The sequence below is a fragment of the Scyliorhinus canicula genome, chromosome 26 (assembly GCF_902713615.1).
Source record: "Scyliorhinus canicula chromosome 26, sScyCan1.1, whole genome shotgun sequence".
NCBI lineage: Eukaryota > Metazoa > Chordata > Chondrichthyes > Carcharhiniformes > Scyliorhinidae > Scyliorhinus > Scyliorhinus canicula.
Window position 1 is genome coordinate 1,824,763 of NC_052171.1, and position 20,656 is coordinate 1,845,418.

A 20,656-nucleotide genomic window follows, 5' to 3' on the forward strand; every position below is an offset into this window, starting at 1 on the left:
GGCTGCCATCTCCGGACGAAGCCTAACATTGACCCTCTCAGGGCAAACTTGATTTTCTCCAGACAGAGAAAGCTAGCCATGTCCGATACCCATGTCTCCGACTTCGGGGGCTTTCAGTCCCTCCAAGTTAATAATATCCGTCTCCGGGCTGCCAGAGAGGCAAAGGCCAAAACATCTGCCTCTTTCTCCTCCTGGATTCCCGAATCTTGCGACGCTCCGAAAATTGCCATCTCTGGACTTGCGCCACCCTTGTTTTTAACACCTTGGACATGACATCCGCAAACCTCTGCCAGAATCCCCTAAGCTTCGGACATGCCCAGAACATATGGACATGGTTCGCTGGTCCTCCCGCACACCTATCTTCTACCCCAAAGAACTTGCTCATCCGGACCACTGTCATGTGAGTCCGGTGAATGACCTTGAACTGTATCAGGCTGAGCCAGGCACATTGATGTGGATGCGTTGACTCTGCTCAATACATCCGCCCTTAATCTCTCCTCCTAACTCCTCTTCTCATTTTTGTTTCAGCTCCTCGGTCTGCGTTTCCTCTGACCCCCTGAGTTTGTCGTAAATGTCCAAAACCCTCTCCTCCCACCCACATTCTGGAAACTACCCTATCCCGTATCCCCCTTGGTGGTAGGTGGCAGTGACAATAAGCTATTATATTATCATTGTGTATTTTTGACCAAGCAGGGTTTCTTCAGGGTTATTCTGTAAAATTGTTTTAACTGTGTCGCTTTTATCTTGTGTGCTTAAGTTTTTTTCTCTTTTTAAATATGTCTTTTAATTTCTAAAATTCTAAACTCATTTTCGCAACAAAAAAGGTTAAAGATCATGAGGCATACCTCACTGGGCTTACTCAGCAATAACATCTGCTGTGGTTGTAACCCTGCACATCAGGAATAACAGCATAAAATGTTGGAAACACTTGGAGAGTTTGGAAGCAGCTGTGGGGAGAGAAACAGAGTAAATGTTTCAGATCCAGGGGGCCATATATCCCAACTGTCCTGTCTTCCGCGACTATATTCTCTGCCAGGTGTGGCTGCAAAGATTCCCACAGGAGCAATCCAGGCTTCTCATGCTTGGTGGGCACCGCGGGGACTGAGATGTTTTGTTGACCCCCTGCAATCACATTTTGTTTTGACGATTTAAGTTTTCTTTGGGATTCCATTTACTTTGATGCAGTATCCCTTTAAGAGGTTGCTTTTATTTTGTCATTTTTAGAGTATCCAATTTTTTTTTCCCAGTTAAGGGGGAATTTAGAGTGGCCATTCCACCTAACCTGCACATCTTTTTGGGTTGTGCGGATGAGACCCACGCAGACACTGGGAGAGGGGTTGCCTTTTAAATGTGTTGGTCTCGTTTTTTTTCTACCCAAAAGAAGTACAAGAGCCCTAAGCTGAGTGTCTGCTGATCTCTCTCTCCCCACTCTGTCAGGGTTTTAACTATTTGAACCCAGGCATTGCTCAGAGTCTCCGACTGGCAGCCGGAGGCGTGGAGCCAGCACAAGACAGACAGGCTTGGCCTTGGCTGGAAAAGGAAGAGGAAGAATAGGACTGGGGGGGCAGTGTACCGAGGCAGCCAGCACGGTGCTGAGCAAAGAGGGTCTCCCTGGGGTTCACCCCCCTGAGGTTCGGCTCTGCTGTGAAGGAGGGGCACGGATACACAGCCAGAATCCGCCACCAACCCTTTCAGCCCCTCTCTCCCCTGTGTGTGTGTGTGGAGATCAGTCCCCGGGATTATTGATGCACCCTTTCCAGTGGTGTAACGGTAAGGAAGCTCTCTTTTTGTTCAATTGCCTGTCTGGAATAGAGGGTGTGCTGTGCTCAGAGAGAGAGAACAATGAGAAGCAAGGGCCAGGCTGTGTGTGTGTGTGTGTGTGTTTGCTGTGACCGCAGACAGGAGCAAGGGACAGAGAGACCAGTGCAGCCCAGACACCCACCACTGCTCCAGTCAGGGTGGCTGCAGGGGGTGGCCAGCTGATTGTTCCCTGCTTCCAGCAATGCAGCTGAGAGGAATAAACCCCAGGGTTTCAGAGGCAGGGAAAGGCATCGGGATACACTCTCCGAGCACTGCAGCCAGACTGGACAATCAGGCTCCAGAGGAGCGGCGTCAAGGGCAGGAAGAATGGGGTTCAGGAGACAGAATCTGTTGGCTGAAATGCCTGCCCAGCAAAATAGAGATTTATAGGCCCTTACGCACGGGGAGATTGCTTGTGCAAGAATGCATGTTCAGTGTATGAGCGTAGAAATATAGATATCGAGAGCAGATATCTATACTGCTCCTGAGTACAGATATTTAAGTGCATATTAAAGCGAAATGCTGTGCATAATGAATTTTGTCACCTAGCCATGCCTGCATTGCCTCCCAGGATCACACCCAATCCCAGTGCAAAATCTGAGTATCACTCAGGGTAATGTCGAGTAACTTACATATCGTCCCTGGCACAGAAGTAGGCTGTTCACAGCCCACACTGGCCTCTTCCCATCCTGCACCAATATTCCTCAATTCAATAAGACCGTAAGACATAGTGGCACAATTAGGCCATTTGGTCCATCGGGTCTGCTCTGCCATTCATTCATACCTGATATTTTTCTCATCCGCATTCTGCTGCCTTCTCTCCATAACCCCCAATCCCCTTATTAATCAAGAACCTCTCTGTCTCTGTGGCAAAGACACTCGGTGACTTGGCCTCCACAGCCTTCTGTGGCAATGAGTTCCCCAGATTCGCCACCCTCTGGCTGAAGAAATTCCTCTTCTCCCTCATGCGTGCAACAAGCCTTGCCTCACATGTTTGAAGCACTCCTCAGAGCACTCAGTCCCACATTCTCACCACTCTCTGCGGAAAGAGTATGGAGAGAAATTCCTCCTGACATCCTTGTTTGGTCTGTCTTGTATTGTTCACGCCTTGATCACCCAAAAGTGGAAACGGCTTCTCTCCACCTACCCGATTTTAAAATCATTTTGCAGAACTCTACCTAAGCCTTATCAAAATTCATGTATAGTTGCATCTTCTCAATTCTAATAACATCTTTCCGAATCTTCTCCACACTTTCTCCAGTGCTTCAATTTTCTTTTTGGAGCTGGAGGCTGAGAACCAGGTACAGCAAGTTAAGAATGATCTAACCAAGGATTAATGAAAATGTAAGATTACTTCAGCTGAGTTTGCATTCTATTCTTCTAGAAATAATGCTTGTGTACCTTGTTTGCAATCTTGATGGTTTTACCAGCATGATGTGACGGTGTTTCTGATTTAGTATATGTATTCTCGGATCTCTTTATTCCTGTATTCTCTTTTATCTCTCATCCTCCAAGTAAAAACTGGTTTTGTTACTCTTCCTACCAAAATGAATCACCTTACATTTTTGCTACATTGTATATCACTTTCCCTCTTTTATTTAGGTCTTTCTGTATTTTGCTGCACTCCTCCAAATTATTTATTGTAAGCAACAGTTTTTATTTCTTGTCAAAATAGGCCTTTATGACAATCTGGAAGTTCTATGGCCATCATTACTGTCAACAGTATTTTTTTTTCGTGCCAATTATTGGATTTCCCCAGTTGCTGTGGTGAGATTTGAACTCATGCCTCCATGCCCCAGGCCTCTGAATTACTTGTCCAGTAATGTAACGACTGTGCTACCATCTCATGTTGGACATCGCTCACAACAAAGGCTAAATTTCAGAGCAGATTTGGTTTAATACAGAATGATGTGTTGAAGTGTACATCAGGCTTACTGAAAGATATTCACATGCTTCAGACTTAGATGGTGGTTTGTCTCTGACACCCTGGGGGTGGAAACATACCTAACCCCCAGAAACAGGATATCCCAGGGAGTTCACAGCTTCCTCCCTTCTACAATCTGCAGACTATTCAAACCAAAACCCCCCAGTTATCTCTTCTTGATTTAACTATTCTTCTCTCCTGCACTTTTCAACTTTCTTGGTGACCTGCACTATGGGCCTTGGCTCTTCAAATGGGGGTCTAGGTTTTGTTTAAAGTCACATTTTAGGAATGCGGCATGGTGGGCACAGTGGTTGGCACTGCTGCCTCATTGTTCTGAGGACTCGGGTTCAATCCCGGCCCCGGGTCACTGTCCGTGTGGCGTTTGTACATTCTCCCCGTGTTAGCGTGGGTCTCACCCCCACAACCCAAAGATGTGCCGGATAGGTGGATCGGCCACACCAAATTGCCCCTTAATTGGGACAAAAAAATGAAATGAAGTCACATTCTCTGCTGGGTTGACTGGTCTGCACTGGAGTGGGAGCCAGTTGGACACAATAGCCTTTGCCTAAGGAAGACAAATTCAGCCAGATCTCCTCATTCTGCATCCCCCCACCTCCCCAGTGGAAACTGAGTCTGTGTGGACATGACTGGAATTCCTCCCATGTTTGAAATGCTATTGACACTCATGCTTAAACAATACGATAGGCAGTCAGTGACAGTCCCTTCAAGAGAACCTGCAGAAAATGTGCAAGAGACAAAACATTTCTCTGCACAATCTGTTAACATCAGTCACATGCGCTGAGGTCCCAGGTTCGATCCCGGCTCTGGGTCACTGTCCGTGTGGAGTTTGCACGTTCTCCCCGTGTCTGCGTGGGTTTCGCCCCCACAACCCAAAAATGTGCAAAGTAGGTGGATTGGCCACGTTAAATTGCCCCTTAATTGGAAAAAAATAATTGGCTAATCTAAATTTATAAAAAAAAACATCAGTCACATGGAAGGGGGGGGGGGGGGGAGTAAAGTTTTGATCCATGTTAATCATTAAAAAAAAAATTTAGAGTACCCAATTACCTTTTCCAATTAAGGGGCAATTTAGCATGGCCAATCCACCTGTCCTGCACATCTTTTGGGTTGTGGGGGTGAAACCCACGCAGACACAGGGAGAATGTGCAAACTCCACACGAACAGTGACCCAGGGTCAGGATTCGAACCCGGGTCCTCAGCGCCACAGGCAGCAATGCTAACCACTGTGCCACCGTGCTGCCCATATCCATGTTAATCATAATGTCTCACTTCTGTTTCCCTAACTTTCCCAGGATGTTTCTGTGGATTGGGGTTGATTTACTCGAATAAATCGTGCACGATGCCGCCAATAACCTTCCAAGATCTTCCGTTGAACATCTACATGGTGATATTCGGCACTGGAATCTTTGTCTTTGTGCTCAGCCTAATATTCTGCTGTTACTTTATCAGGTAACTCTCATTGAGCTGACCTAAGTGTAGTGCCAGTCTTCTTAATTTTAACATTTATTTCTGTACAGTACTTATCAAGGCGTGGTATATTAATGCTGGGGCACAATAGTGTCAACATCAAGCTTCACTGAAACTCCGTTCACCAATTCATGTTGGCCCAGAAGAATATGCTGACTGCATCAGCGGTACTTATCCAATGCCCACACCAGACATCCTGAGTTTGCCAATTAGGAACCGTCTTGGTTGGTTTCGTACCCAGATCTCAGAGGTGAAAGGTCAGTGTCCGCCCCTTGAATTGCTGCCGAGCTATGATTTGTATTGCTTCCCCTGCAGCTCTTTCCTGTGCTCACTCTGTGTAAGCGTGTGGTGCAGTTGGCCATTATTTTTACTGGCTGGGATACGCAGTGCCCTGATTCTGAAAGTTGTACTCTAATCCCATGAGGATAGATAACAATGCAGCTCCCTTGAGGCACAAGTTATTTATATTCTGAAGGCAGGCAAAGCAGAAATGCTCAGTAATTAGATGGGCAGGAAATGACCATTGTGTTTATAAGAAAAAGCTGTTTGGAAATTTGCGATTGACTCTCTGAGTGCTGTACAGAACCTGGCGGATGCTGCAAGCAACCTGGGGTAAGAGGGTGTCACTTCTCCACAACTTCATGTTTCTCTTAGAAACTTGTTCAGTGATCTGTAAATACACTTTCTCATTGCCTGCGCTGGAATATAACTGAGCCTTGCATCGGTCAATGTTAACAGAATGACTCAGGCCTTTCCATCTCTTGCACAGATGACATCAACAAATTGCATTTGTCACAAAACATTCCAAGACTTTACAGGAACAAATTTGACACCAAGCTGCCTGACAAGTTGATAAAGATTCATGAAACAAATTATGTGGCTTTCTCACTTTTATAAATAGAGGCATAGATGCCAAAAGCAAAGAGGTTGATGCTGTACTTCCATAAACTATAGGCTTCCAGCTGTGGCTTAGAGGTAGCAGTCTCCCTCAATTGAGTCCGTAATTAAGAATGCAAATGTAATGTTGTCATTTATCTCAAGAGGCTTGGAATATAAAAGCAGGGATGTACTTCTGAGGCTTTATAAAGCACTAGTTAGGCCCCATTTAGAATACTGTGAGCAATTTTGGGCCCCACACCTCAGGAAGGACATACTGGCACTGGAGCGGGTCCAGCGGAGATTCACACGGATGATCCCAGGAATGGTAGGCCTAACATACGATGAACGTCTGAGGATCGTGGGATTATATTCATTGGAGTTTAGGAGGTTGAGGGGAGATCTAATAGAAACGTACAAGATAATGAATGGCTTGGATAGGATGGACGTAGGGAAGTTGTTTCCATTAGCAGGGGAGACTAGGACGCGGGGGCACAGCCTTAGAATAAAAGGGAGTCACTTTAGAACAGAGATGAGGAGAAATTTCTTCAGCCAGAGAGTGGTAGGTCTGTGGAATTCATTGCCACAGAGGGCGGTGGAGGCCGGGACGTTGAGTGTCTTTAAGACAGAAATTGATAAATTCTTGATTTCTCGAGGAATTAAGGGCTATGGGGAGAGAGCGGGTAAATGGAGTTGAAATCAACCATGATTGAACGGTGGAGTGGACTCGATGGGCCGAATGGCCTTACTTCCGCTCCTATGTCTTATGGTCTTATGGTCTCTAGGTGAGAAGCTTGTCAGCTCCAGAAACATGATCACCACACAACCTAGGCAGCGGTACTGAGAGACAGCTGCAGGGTCAGCCTCTGGGCAAGAGTAAACTGATGCTCCATCTGCCCTCCTGGATAGATGTACAAGTTCCCAAGACACTGTCTTGAAGAAGTGCAGGGTGTTTACCCAGTGTCCTGGCTGATATGTATCTTAACAAACATCACTAAGGCTATGTATCTGGTCATTTATCTCACTGTCGTTTTGGGAGGTACTGTGTGCAATCTTGACTGTCACATTTCTGACAACAGGACGAAAGGTACACTTGGTTGCCTATGTAACACTTTGGGACAACCTGGGGTCATGAAAAGACACTTTAATATTTTACACTAGAGGGGCAGGTAATGGAATTGTGATTGGAAAACTAATAGACAGAAAAATTGCACAGTACAGTTCATAATGTCTTAAGATGTACATTCTATTTTTGGAAATGATGTTGAGTGGGCACCAAAGTAATTTCCTGGAAGGGATCATTTAAAATCTGCTGGAGAGATTAGAAAATCTATAACTAATCTATAACAAGGTGCTCAATATTATGAGGGCCTTTACTGGTCGGTTTGTTGATGACCTGAGGATGGAGATTTGACTATTACCAAAAGGAAGAAAGAAAAGGTTAAGATAACTATCTTTCTACCAAAGGTTGTTACAGCATGGGATTTTCAACCAGAAAATGAGGTGGAAGGACAATCTGTCACAGCTTTAAGAAGAAACTGGACAAATATTTGACGATGAGAAATTGAAAAGGATATGGGAATAGAGCAGGGAATGGAACAGAGTGGAGCAGAGTTATTTCAGAGAGTCGGATACAATGAGCTGTGGTGTAAAAATTGGATGCCTTTAACATAGCGAAACCTTCCAAGGCACTTCACGGGGATGTCATCAAACAAAAGTTGGCACTTAAGATGTTATTAGGACAGATAACCAGCAGCTTAGTCTCAGAGGTAGGTTTTAAGGAGGAGAGGGAGGTAGCAAGACAGCGAGGTTAGGTCGGGAACCTAGACAGCTGAGTTCACAGCCACCAATGCTGGGGTGACTAAAATTGGACAAACACAGAGGAGCTGGTAAAGCAGAACAAGGCCACAGCGCGGGTTCAATTCCCCTACCAGCTTACCTGAACAGGCTCTGGAATGTGGTGACTAGGGGCTTTTTACAGTAACTTTATTTGAAGCCTACTTGTGACAATAAGCGATTTTCATTTCATTTCATCTCCAAGGCTGCTGGGCAGAAAAAGGCTCAGGAATTAGATAGGTTTTAACTTCATGTCTTTGATATTTTCCGAAAATGATGAATCCAAACAGGACTTGGTATTTTGGTGGCTGAATCAAACGAGTTAGAGTTTAGCCCATATTGAGATAAAAATTGAACAGGCTGAGCACTATGATTGTTCTTTTAGAGGGCAGCACGGTAGCATGGTGGTTAGCATAAATGCTTCACAGCTCCAGGGTCCCAGGTTCAGTTCCCGGCTGGGTCACTGTCTGTGCGGAGTCTGCACGTCCTCCCCGTGTGTGCGTGGGTTTCCTCCGGGTGCTCCGGTTTCCTCCCACAGTCCAAAGATGTGCGGGTTAGGTGGATTGGCCATGCTAAATTGCCCGTAGTGTCCTAAAAAGTAAGGTTAAGGGAAGGGGGGAAGGGGGGGAGGGGGGGGTTGTTGGGTTACGGGTATAGGGTGGATACGTGGGTTTGAGTAGGGTGATCATTGCTCGGCACAGTATCGAGGGCCGATGGGCCTGTTCTGTGCTGTACTGTTCTATGTTCTAAGACAGGCGCTGGATCAGACTGTGATCAGCAGCAATTGACAGAATCTAACTAATCACAGTGATTTGAGAAAGAGCTTTGACAAAGAGTCATCCAGACTGGAAACGCTCGCTCACTTCTCTCTCCACAGATGCTGTCAGACCTGCTGAGATTGTCCAGCATTTCCTGTTTATGTTTCAGATTCCAGCATCCACAGCAATTTGATGCAGTTGTACACTGTGCAGCTAATCCGAGTGCAGCAGAATGCCGCCACTACCTGGCGCTTGCAAGTAAACAGTTGCCTCTGAATCTGATTCTTTTCTTGGATTATTCTGCTTCCTGTGTCTAGCCTGGGAACTTGATGTACAGGCCTGTCAAGATGCCGGAAACTTGGATCACATCCTGCAAGTTTAAAGTCAACTTCCTGAGTCAAACAATTGGGCTAAAGGCAGCAAGCTGCCGTCAAGATTGCAGGGCTATTTTGAGATCACTTGGCAGAAGGTTCAGTTCTGTACTGTTAGGAATGGATTTACCTCACACTTAACCCTCTTCAAACAGCTGCAGCAGCCAAAAGCTGGGTTTGTATAACATCACAGTGCTATCTTAGAACATTAAACCAGGGTAAGATCTCTCCATGAGTTTGTGGATTGCTTAGATTTTCTATTTTGCTGAAAGTTCCCTGGGTGCAATGCTTTTTAAAAAATAAATTTAGAGTGCCCAATTATTTTTTTCCAATTAAGGGGCAATTTAGCATGGCCAATCCACCTATCCTGCACATCTTTAGGTTGTGGGGGTGAAACCCAAGCAAACACGGGGAGAATGTGCAAACTCCACACGGACAGTGACCCGGAGCCGGGATCTAACCTGGGTCTCTCAGCACCATGAAGCCCTGGATGCAATGCTGGTCACACCCTCAAAATTAATGCGAGCTGCTACATATTAGCTTGATTTTAATCGTTTCCATGATCCCGTCAGCCATACCATTTCTTTTTGAGTGTGGAAACGTACTTGCTGCTGCTGGGTTCAAAGATCTGCAGCTGTTTAATGGGCCAGTATTAAAACAGTTCTTCAGTCAAACTGGTCCTCAAAGAATAATTGTACAGTTTGCAAGAGGACAGAGACAACAGCAAAATAATTCTGAGTGCTTCCGCAGAAGAGTAACAACAAAACGTTTGCGTGGCAATGCAGAAAGGCCAGGGGAGTAGAACTAATTAGAAGTTTCCTTTAGAGAGCTAACACAGACACAATGGACTGAATGGTCTCTTTCTGTGCTGTTATCATTCTATGGAGGCTGCGCCATTTATGAAATTAAAATTTTGTTCTTAGGATGTGAGCATCACAGGCAATGCTAGCATTGTTGCCCATCCCTAATTGCCCTTGAGCTGGTGGTGGCGAACCATTTTCTTGAACCAGCACTGTTTCTGGAGAGGGGATTTCAGGACTTTGGTGCAGCCTCAGTGAAGGAACGAGGTCAGGATGGGTGAGTGACTTGGAGGAGAACCTGCAGTCGGTGATGTTCCCCTGTGTCTACTGCATTTCCTTGCCGAGATGGTAGAAGTGACAGGTTTGGAAGGTGCTGTTGAAGGAGCCATAATGAGTAGATACAGTGCATCTTGCAGATGGTACACAGTGCTGCTGCTGTGTGCCGGTGAGGGAGAGAGTGAATGGTTAATGTGCTGGATGAGGCACCGATGAAGTGGGCTTTACCTTCAATAGTTTTCAGCTTCTTGAGTGCTGTTGGAGCTGCACCCATCCAGCGGCGGGTATTCCATCACATTCCTGACTTGAGCCTTGTAAATGGTGGACAGGCTTTGGGGAGTTGATAGAATTCCCAGTCTTTGACCTGCTTTTGTAGTCACCGTATTAATATGGCTAGACCAGTTCAGTTTCATCAGCCTTCCAAGGGCCACACTTTGGAATTTCTGCCCTCAACCTCTCCTCCTTTACGACCCTTCCTAAATCCCAGCAATTTGAACATCCCTCGAAACACCTCCTCCTTCGCTCTCAGTTTATTTATTTTCTGATTACTCTTCTGTGAAGAGCAGGGGGCATTAAAGGTCTGGTAAATTTCAGTTGCTTTTGTTGTTGCCAACCCTTCTGAGCAGTTGTGGACAGTGTTCTCCTTTAACAAGAGTTCAAAATGTAAAATTACCCTTGGGTACCATGAGGTGCAGTAAATTAGTAGGCAGGTCATACTGGAACAATAGGCGAATGCCTCTTTCAGAGGCTTCTAATAGGGTTATTGTATGTTACAATTTTGTGTATGATTGTGGGTGAAGATACTGTGCTGCCTTCTGAACACTGATGGTGAAGCATTAAAACACAGCAAGACAGTTTGAGAGAATCATTGTGAGCAGCAAACATGCTTGGTACAGTACATTCTGAGGTGTAACTGAAGGATGAGTTTCCGTGCCCTGGGAAAGTTTCTGCCCTCTTTGAGCCCTCCATCTCTCCACCCCAAAGAGTACATTCAGCCTGTCCTCTATCTCACATAGGAACTCCTCCACACTGGAATATGCAAGTCTGTAAACTGCTCTACCCTGCCACCAAACAAAGTTAAACTCTGTGGCCTTGCCTAAGCAGCTATGCTTCCACTCCACCAAATAGACAGGCCGCAGTCAGTACAATACACATGCAAATACATGAAGGCATAAATAGTTATGTTCATCTCACAAAGACATAGAATTTAGCCACATGCATGTGTCAGTCCATGCCTGTAGTTCTTGTCCTGTATGAATATATAGGGGCAGTTGGGACTGCCCCAGAATTTGGTACTAATTCTCAAAGAAACAGTAGTTCTGATTTCAGCAAATGTTAAGATGTGATCACTCCAACAGGATGCCCTTTGCTGGGAATATGAGAGCTGACAGGCCTTTAGGAGCAGTGAATTCATGTTGAGCGTCAAGTTTGCCATGCAGCTTTGGAAAATAACCATGGTTTTAAGCTTCCTGTGATCCGTGTGACTCACCATCTACCTGTTCCCTTTCAGTAAACTCCGACACCAAGCACAGAATGAGCGATACGGATACAAGGAGGTAAGAAAAAGAAAAATAACTAACTCAGAACTAAACTTGGGCAGACTTTAAACCTGAACCAAATTCACTGAGCAGATGAAAGCTCCATTAACCTTGGGCCATAGGTCCACCTCAGACTGTCCATCCATAAGCAAGGTATTAACCCATGAGGGCAGAGTCAAGGAAACGGAAGAGTGAGGAAGCCGAAATTTACACCTCTTTTTTTTTTCCATCAATGACTCACTGTTGCATGATGGATCTCTGGAATTCCAGCCTCCCAGTTCCTCAGCACTGATGATAGTGAAGGGCAGAAAGGATGAGTGTGTCAGGCAAACCATTCAGTATCAATGGTGAGGCCAGCTGTCTCCCTATTTTCAAATCAATTTACATGCTGGAGTCTGCTCTGCCATTTCATTATCATTAAAAAAAAATAATTATTTACAGCACTCAATTCCTTTTTTCAAATTAAGGGACAATTTAGCGTGGCCAAACTACCTGCCCTGCACACCTTTTTTTTGGGTTGTGGAGGTGAGACCCACGCAGACACTGGGAGAATTTGCAAACTCCATACGGACAGTGACCATGTTAAAAGTCACTCAGCCTCAAGTATTTGCAGAGCTGTAGCCTGGTATGTGGGCTCTCATTCTCACTGTGAATGTGCTTCTTTCTTTCACTGTCTTCTCAGGTTATAACAAGGGGAGATGCTAAAAAGCTGAATTTACATGGGGTAGGTCACAATTTTACTGATTTTTTTATTGTAGAGTTGCATGATCTGTAGCAGTTTATTGCATTAAGATAAATGCATTGTGGGAGCTACATATTTATCTCGAAGAGTATCCTGAATTCTGTCATGTTTGGTTGATGATTGGGGGGGACCCTGTTGAAGGTGACAATTTATTTTAATCCAGTTCGTACAAAATGAAATGAAAACCTCCATTTTTGTTTACTCCACAGCAGACATGTGCTGTTTGCTTAGAGGATTTCAAGATTAAAGAGGAATTGGGGGTGTTACCATGTCAACACGCCTTCCATAGGAAGTGAGTAACCTTTGAGTCAAACAGTTGTTGCGTTTTGTTCCAGTACAACGTTGTGCTGAGCTCTGGACCACAAACCGGCCACTGTTACTGCACAGAGCAGGAAACCAGCCGGAACAACCATTCAGTGCAGCCAAAGAAGAGCATTGACATGGAAATGTTGCAGCAGATTCCTCTGACACACTGTCTGCAACAGCAAGGAGTCTGACTCAGGCCTGACCAATGCAGTAAATCTCAGACAAGCGCGGATATTTACACTGACAACTGAATTGCTGCTTATGGAGATACACCAAAGTCTCTTGTTCCATAAAGTGACGCAGTGTCTGCCCATTGTTTCACCTTGTATAATGTTGCTCTCTGGACAGTGTTTCACTGCCGGTACTGTCTGTTCTCTGCCACACTTCCAAACACCGTGCCTTGTTCAATACAATACTGTATTGTCTGGATATCATGCAGTCGTCTGTACAGTGTTCCCTTAATTACAGCAGTGACTACATTTTAAAAGTCATTGACTGTAATGGACTTTAAAAGGTCCAGAGGCCTTGAAAGGCATGATATAAATGCAAGTTTTTCTTGAACCAAGCATTTCCCTTGACTTGGGAGCCGAACTGCGCTTCACTCTGCACAGTGTTTTAGCTTTGTAATTCCCTCAGTTCAGTATTGCACTGCCTCCGTGCCATGTTTTACTTTGTACACTGTTACACTGCAGTGTGTATGATGGCACACTGCTTGTACACAGTGTTGCATTCCCTATAACATCACTATTTCACTCAGCATTATGTTTCACTCACTATACATGGTTTCCGATTTTCTTAATGTTCTCTAGGTGCTTGGTGAAGTGGCTGGAAATTCGCTGTGTCTGTCCGATGTGTAACAAACCTATTGCTGGGGCACCAGAGCAGCAACAAGCGATTGGCACGCTCCTGGATGAACTTGTTTGATCTGTGCTCGAAGTAGAAGCTCGGAATAGCCAAGGATCAGGAGTTCTCTATTTGTTTTTAAACTGTGATTGACTTTTGATTGGAAGCATAAATTGTGCGAGAGGATCTGAGCCACGCCTCACTGCTGTGGCAGGAGTCAACCCTGGGCAACAGCAATTATTGGGAAGTCACCTCACCGTCGGGCCTTCCAACACATATGCGGAGGACTAGAACAACCTCATAGTTTCTGACTGAGCTCTTTAAAAAAAAAAATTTAGAGTACCCAATTCATTTTTTCCAATTAAGGGGTAATTTAGCGTGGCCAATCCACCTAGCCTGCACATCTTTTGGGTTGTGGGGGCGAAACCCACGCAGACACGGGGAGAATGTGCAAAATCTACAGCGACAGTGACCCAGAGCCAGGATTGAACCTGGGACCTCGGCGCCGTGAGGCAGCAGGGCTAACCACTGTGCCACCGTGCTGCCCCCTGACTGAGCTCTTTAATACACAACAGCAGCCTGCTAACTGGTGAGTCAACTGGTGCACAAATTGGTGCTGCAATTAGGCAGTTCCATGGGTTCGAGAGAGTTTCCATTCTGATCACGACAAAGGGGCCATCGCAGAACCGCTGGACAATATGGACAGGCTCAGCCCTCCACAGATAGATATACTACCAAATTGCCTTCCAAGTGGATACTGGCCATTTGCATGAAGCATAAGTGGATACACAATAGCTGTGGAATTTAACCCCAGTGAGAATTGTTTCTGATATGGGGATGGGAAACAATTGCTGAGAAGTTAAAGTGCTGAACTGTACTTAACTCAACATAAATTAATATGGTCATTCATACACACAGCACAGAGAACATTCTGTCATGTGCACAGTGCAGGGACCAGACTGTGCTTCCTCCACCCTGCCATTTACATACTGATCCATCCACATAACTGCATGCAGTTTGGAGGGATCACATCAAACTTCCATTCACCTGACGTATTCCCACTCCAGTGGAGTGCAATGGGTCCGCGCTGCTCTCATGGTGATATGCAGCATGACCATCAGCGGTTCACATGCTTGTGATGGGTCAGAGGAAAATCTGTCTCCGACCACCCACTCCATGTGATTCTCTGCATGTCAGGCTGTGATGATTATTGCTCAGTTGTGTCGAGGATTATTATTGAGAAATAAACCAATCGCTGCATTCAAGTCAAGATCTATCTCTCTGCTTGCTTCGAGCAAACTGATGTATTTCCCTCCAGCACAAAGTGACATTGAATTGAAGGTCTCAGTCAAAGACTCTGTGAGGACAGCTGTTATGGGGAATGGAAGTGTTGCACTGAGCTCAGGATTAGAGCATGTTGTTAGAATAGACGAGAGAGAGAGAGGGAGCTTCATCCTGCAGTTAGCTGCAACATGGGGCCCTCTGATAAATCGTGCTGTATACTGCACATCTTTTGTTATTTACTGGGCACGACTGTTTTGTACATATTTTAAATAAGTGCTTTGAATTTGTTCCTTCTTTTGCGAAGGATTTTCTCTTATTGTAAAATACTTTTAATAAATATATGCCTCCAATGTGTTTTGATGCTCTTGTGTGTTTTCTTTGCACGGCAATCAAGGTGGGAGAAGCTGTCTGAGACAGTGGAACCAAAGTTCAGGGATCCCCCTGTTTGTGGTCACACATCAAAGGTTTTTTGAGTGAAATATCAAATGGTGCTGGCGTCACTGTATCCTGGCAAAGAGCCAATATCAGAAGATGATGTCGCCTCTTCTGTCAGCCATTTATACAGATAATTGTTCAGCAAGCAGATCAAATGTTTACCGTCCAGTTTGCTGTTGTCCCATTTGTGATGTCAAACCAATTCTTTATTTGCAAATCCGACTGCAAGTATTACATGCAAAGTCACTGTGAAAGGGATGGGTGAAGACGCTGGCTTTGCGGTGTGCTGTCGGTGTCTGACTCTGTTCTCCTCAAGTGTTGAGATTGCTTGGTTGCAGACTTCTCCATTTAGATCTCTGCAAGGTTGCTTATTCATCATGCAGGAGAGGAGAAAACTGCAGGAAACAAGCATATGAGTTGTTCAATTACTGCTGCTGCTGCCACTCCCCTGGACTGGAAGTTTACTTTTTTGCTCAGCAATTGTGAAGAGGACTCCATAACATAATAGGCACACTCCACCTCATGGATTTTCAGTTCATTTTAGCTGGATCTTGAAAATCACAGAACCATGGCACAATTTAGCCACAAGAGGACACCCTCTGCCACAACTCCACTGTCTCAGTCTTGGATGTGCTGCAATTTCCCCCAATTATCCATTGGAAAGATCAAAGCCATTGTCTTTTGCCTTTTCACAAACTACATTCCTACGCCGATTGCTCTCCTCCTTGGCTGTGATCTTTGGCTGAACTGTACCAGTGGCAACTTCTAAGTCCGAAATGAACCCAAGCTGAGCTTCTGTCTACGTTATGCTCCTTGTCCCAAAGCTGCCGATATCCACCGTAACATCGTCCCATTATCAGTCTATGCTGCTGAAATCTACATCCATGCTTTGGTTCCTGCAACTTTGACTTCCAATACTTTCCTGCCTGTCCTGCAACTTTAATCCATAACTCTGCTGTCCGTACCTGATCTCACAGTCCCATTTCCCCACATTTCCTGTGTTACCTGACCAATGTTAACTCCCAGTTCAACATTATTATTATTACAAGCAGTTCAAATTCAAAACCCTCATTCTCATTTAAATTCTGCATCCCCCACCATGGCCTCCACCCTCACTGTTTGCCTAACCTTCTTCAGCCCAACAATTTTCTGAGAACTTTGTATTCCTTAAAAAGTGGCCTCTTCTGTATGCCATATTCTTTTTTACAAGAATATACTGTATTCCTGAAATATATGAAAACACAAAAAACACTTTATTTTGCAAAAATATACTTTATTCAGAAAAATCCTGAAAACACAACAAAATGTTTCAAAGTGGCCATCAAAAAGTGCAATGAAATGCAGTTTTAACATTAAAAAATTTGTTATTCCTTTCCCAGAGTCACAAGTCACTGCACAGAGTGGACAGGTTGAGCCTTTAATCCAACACCTTGCTCCGAAAGCCAATTAAAATTCAATTATAATAATCTTTATTGTCACAAGTAGGCTTACATTAACACTGCAACTGTGAAAAGCTTGAATCCAATTCACGGTCCCCCACATGAGAGACATCATAGATTCAAGCTGACAAGATCAGGCATTTCACCTGATGTCGGATTTGATCCTTCCTACGCTTGATCTTAGCCAAAGGGCTGAACCAACAGTCAATGTGCACAAAAGGCAAAACAGATCAGTTTCCTTCAATACTGTATGTTGCACCCTGAGGTGCACTGCAGCAGAAGTGCCTTTCCCCAATGAGCCTTTGTGGAGACATCCCCCCAGTGCAGGACCTTGAAACGTGTACATCTGCAGAACTCAGTCGTTGACCGCTCTGTGCAGTGGAAGACCTGACAGTTTTGAGTAGACCAACGAGGGTCTTTCACTGAGTTGATGGTCCTCCAGCAGCAGTTGCACACCCCCCATTCCCTTCACCCTCAGCTGCACAAACTCTGAAATCTCTTCCCTGCACCTTTCTGCCTTTGACTAAGTGTTCCTTCAAAAGGACCTTGAAAAACAACCTCTTTGATCAAGCTTTTGATCATCTGTGCTGACGCCTCCTATGTAGTCACATTTTGTCAAATTGCTTTCCTGGGACTTATTATTTACATTAAAGGTACAACTATATTGAATTGCCAGCTGTGTGGGTTGAGCTGGAGAACATGACAGAACCTTGAAAGCCAATGTGCTGTCCTGCGCACGCGCAAGAATGGGTGGCGTTGGACGTTCCCTTGGCATACGTCATCACGTCGCGTCATATATTTGCATAGTTAACGATAAGGTTGGTTTGGAGATGATATTTTCAGTGAAAGTTACCGAACGAAAAGAAACCGGTGGCGAACCGAAGGACAGCGTCCCTGCTGCACGGTGCCAGGAGAATGAGAATGGTTCGGTTCACCTTGACCTAAAAGGTGTTTGCTCTGAGCCGTGTTCCAAGCGGCCAGTGAGTTCGGCGATCCTTCTGGTTCAGACATGTGATGAATGGGTGTTTCACGCTGCTGTGTGACATGTGCCGTCCTTCCTGTTACGACAGGGCACATTACCCGTCTGATTCTGAGCTGGGGGAATTCTTCATGTACCACCTAACTTATAGCTTATTGATGTTTGTAGCAGTTTAGTTTGTAAGAGGGTTCTTACATGTCGCATAAGGGCTTTGGTGAATGCCAACCTTATTTCTGCTGTAATTCCCCCTTTTTAAAAAATAAATTTAGATTACCCAATTATTTTTTCCAATTAAGGGGCAATTTAGTGTAGCCAATCCACCTACTCTGCACATTTTAGGGTTGTGGGGGGCGAAACCCACGCAGACACGGGGAGAATGCGCAAACTCCACACGGACAGTGACCCAGAGCCGGGATTGAACCTGGGACCTCAGCGCCGTGAGGCAGTTGTGCTAACCACTAGGCCACCGTGCTGCCCGTAATTTCCCCTCTTGACATTGTACCATGTAGTGGAGGTACATTGAAGAAGGGAATTGAAACTGTGCACGGTCTCGGTCATTCATATAAATCAAGAAAGGGAGAGGGTCCTAACATCGACCCCTATGGGGAACCCCACCAGAAATCTCAGTCTGATTAACAACCGTTCACCAGTTTTGTATCCTTGTTGCTGTTCTCCCTGTTATTTAAATAGACAAAGATGTGCTGAAAATCACTGAAAATAAAGACATACAGCGGCTTCTCTTAGCCTCACTAAGTGTTGAACCTGGGGCAGGATTTGTGGACTTCTGCTACAGCAAAACTGGCATCCCACCTGCACCAATTCAGTGACCGTGGAGCGGCTAGCACCGGCGCCACATGGAGCACAACCAATTCCAAATGAGAAACGGTGCAGGATTCACCGGGTCCGTGATTAACACTCGGGAGGCTGACGAGCTGCAGCCGCACATACACATTACACTCCCCACACACACTCATCCCAGCCAACAAGATGGCGCTGTTTGCATTGGAGTGCGTGCATCCCGCTGATGGGTCATTGGGGCCAGAGGGCACCTAGAGGGGTGGCCTGGGGACACAAATACGACCCGTGGCCCTAAGTTCAGTGGACAGTCAGCGGCGTGCGAAGCTGCGTGGCTGCCTTGCAGGTTGCAGCAATAGTGCTCTGTGCCCGTCCATCCTGACAGCACAGCCCACCTCCTGGCCATGCCCTCTTCCCTGGCAGGAGCACCCCCCCCCCCCCCCCCCCCCGGCCAGCGGTATGACTGTCAGAAAACTATGCTGATGTTCAACACTTTCTATACCCCCCGCCCGCCAATGATATGCCTGTGGTGTTTAATGTACGTGCATTCTGGAACTCATTGACTCCACTGTCGAGGTATCGGAGAATTGTGATTTGGCGTGAAGCTGGCACAGCCATGATTCCAATGCCCAATCGCATTTCCCATTCCGCCGCCAGTCAGTAGAGATTCCAGCCCATATTGCCAAAGCCTTTCATCTTGTACCCATCAGGACAAACGCAAATTGCAAAATTTCAAACAATCAGGACAATTTATACTACAGGAGAAAATGGTGAAAAGCTATGTGCTGATATTCGAGAAAAGGCAGGTGAAATGGGAAGATATTTGTGTGGAGTTGAAATACCAGCTGGGCCATATAGCTATTCCCGATATTCTTGGATGTCACTTTTCAGATACACAACTTTGTTTGCGAGAAAAGTGATCTTCTGCTACAGTGGCAGCATCCTTCCCTCTGGGCCAGAAACTCTCAGTTCAAGGCCCACTTCAGGACTTGCTGGCCAAGGAAGGTGCATTGATAAGATGGCCAAATGGCTTGATTATGTGCCGGGACGTGAAATTGGCCAAGTGACAGGAAGCAGAAACTGGCGCTGGAGTGAAGGAAGGTTTATCGTGCGGCTCCCGGGTGTGGGTGTTCGGACCCTACTTCTCTTGGCGTATATGAATGGCCTCATCATTGGTGGACTGGACACAGTTTCAAAATTTGTGGGTGTCACAGAACTTGGAAAATAATTGTGGACTGCGAGGAGGATGGCAAACAGCGAGCTTAGAAAGGGTGATGATACACGAGTAGACAAGTTGATAGAATGAGCAGACAGGGGCTGGTTTAGCACAAGGCTTAATCGCTGGCTTTGAAAGCAGATCAAGGCAGGCCAGCAGCATGGTTCAGTTCCGTACCAGCCTCCCCGAACAGGTGCCGGAATTTGACGACTAGGGGCTTTTCACAGTAACTTCATTTGAAGCCTACTTGTGACAATAAGAGATTTTCAAGTGGCAGGCAAAATTCTCCTGCTGAGGAGGGTGAAGCAAATCAATTTTCCAGGAGGAATGGGGAGAGGCAACATAGAACATGTATGGAACATAGAGTGCAGAAAGAGGCCATTTGGCCCATTGACCCAATAACCCCTCCTAACCTTTTTTTTTCCTTTTATTTTTTATAAATTTAGAGTACCCAATTCATTTTTTCCAATTAAGGGGCAATTTAGTTTGGTCAATCCACCTACCTTGCACATCTTTGCATTGTGGGGGCGAAACCCACGCAAACATGGGGAGAATGTGCAAACTCCACATGGACAGTGACCCAGAGCCGGGGTCGAACCTGGGACCTCGGTGCCGTGAGGCAGCAGGGCTAACCCACTGCGCCATCGTGCTGCCCTCTCCTCACCTTTTTGGACACTAAGGGCAATTAATCATGGCCAATCCACCGAACCTGCACAGCTTTGGACTGTGGGAGGAAATCCATGCAGACACGCGGAGAACATGCAGACTCCGCACAGACAGTGACCCAGCGGGGAATTGAACCTGGGACCCTGGTGCTGTGAAGCCACAGTGCTATCCACTTGTGCTACTGTGCTGATAAAACAAAGGACACAATTTAAAAAAAATTTTGAGCACCCAATTTTCCAATTAAGGGACAATTTGGAGGGACTGGTTTAGCTCACTTGGCTAAA

General features: G+C 45.6%; 1 protein-coding gene and 1 non-coding gene across 3 annotated transcripts; both read left to right on the forward strand.

Annotated features, from left to right (window-relative positions):
- The first annotated feature begins 1,283 nt into the window (after window positions 1–1,283).
- On the forward strand, window positions 1,284–15,196 carry rnf122 (ring finger protein 122). Of its 2 annotated transcripts, none has more exons than XM_038785328.1 (6): window positions 1,284–1,770; window positions 5,038–5,194; window positions 11,640–11,685; window positions 12,350–12,391; window positions 12,622–12,701; window positions 13,525–15,196. In XM_038785328.1, exons 1-6 carry the CDS (start codon window positions 1,746–1,748, stop codon window positions 13,637–13,639), a joined length of 465 nt encoding a protein of 154 aa, XP_038641256.1. In that variant the 5' UTR covers window positions 1,284–1,745; the 3' UTR covers window positions 13,640–15,196. The 2 variants fall into 2 exon arrangements, with proteins under 2 accessions (XP_038641256.1, XP_038641255.1); XM_038785327.1 differs by having other exon boundaries at window positions 1,297–1,770; window positions 12,619–12,701.
- Window positions 15,197–17,708: 2,512 nt separating this feature from the next.
- LOC119957619 lies at window positions 17,709–17,806 on the forward strand. Its single transcript, XR_005458847.1, has one exon. It is a non-coding gene; the product is annotated as a small nucleolar RNA U13 (small nucleolar RNA).
- Window positions 17,807–20,656: the final 2,850 nt, after the last annotated feature.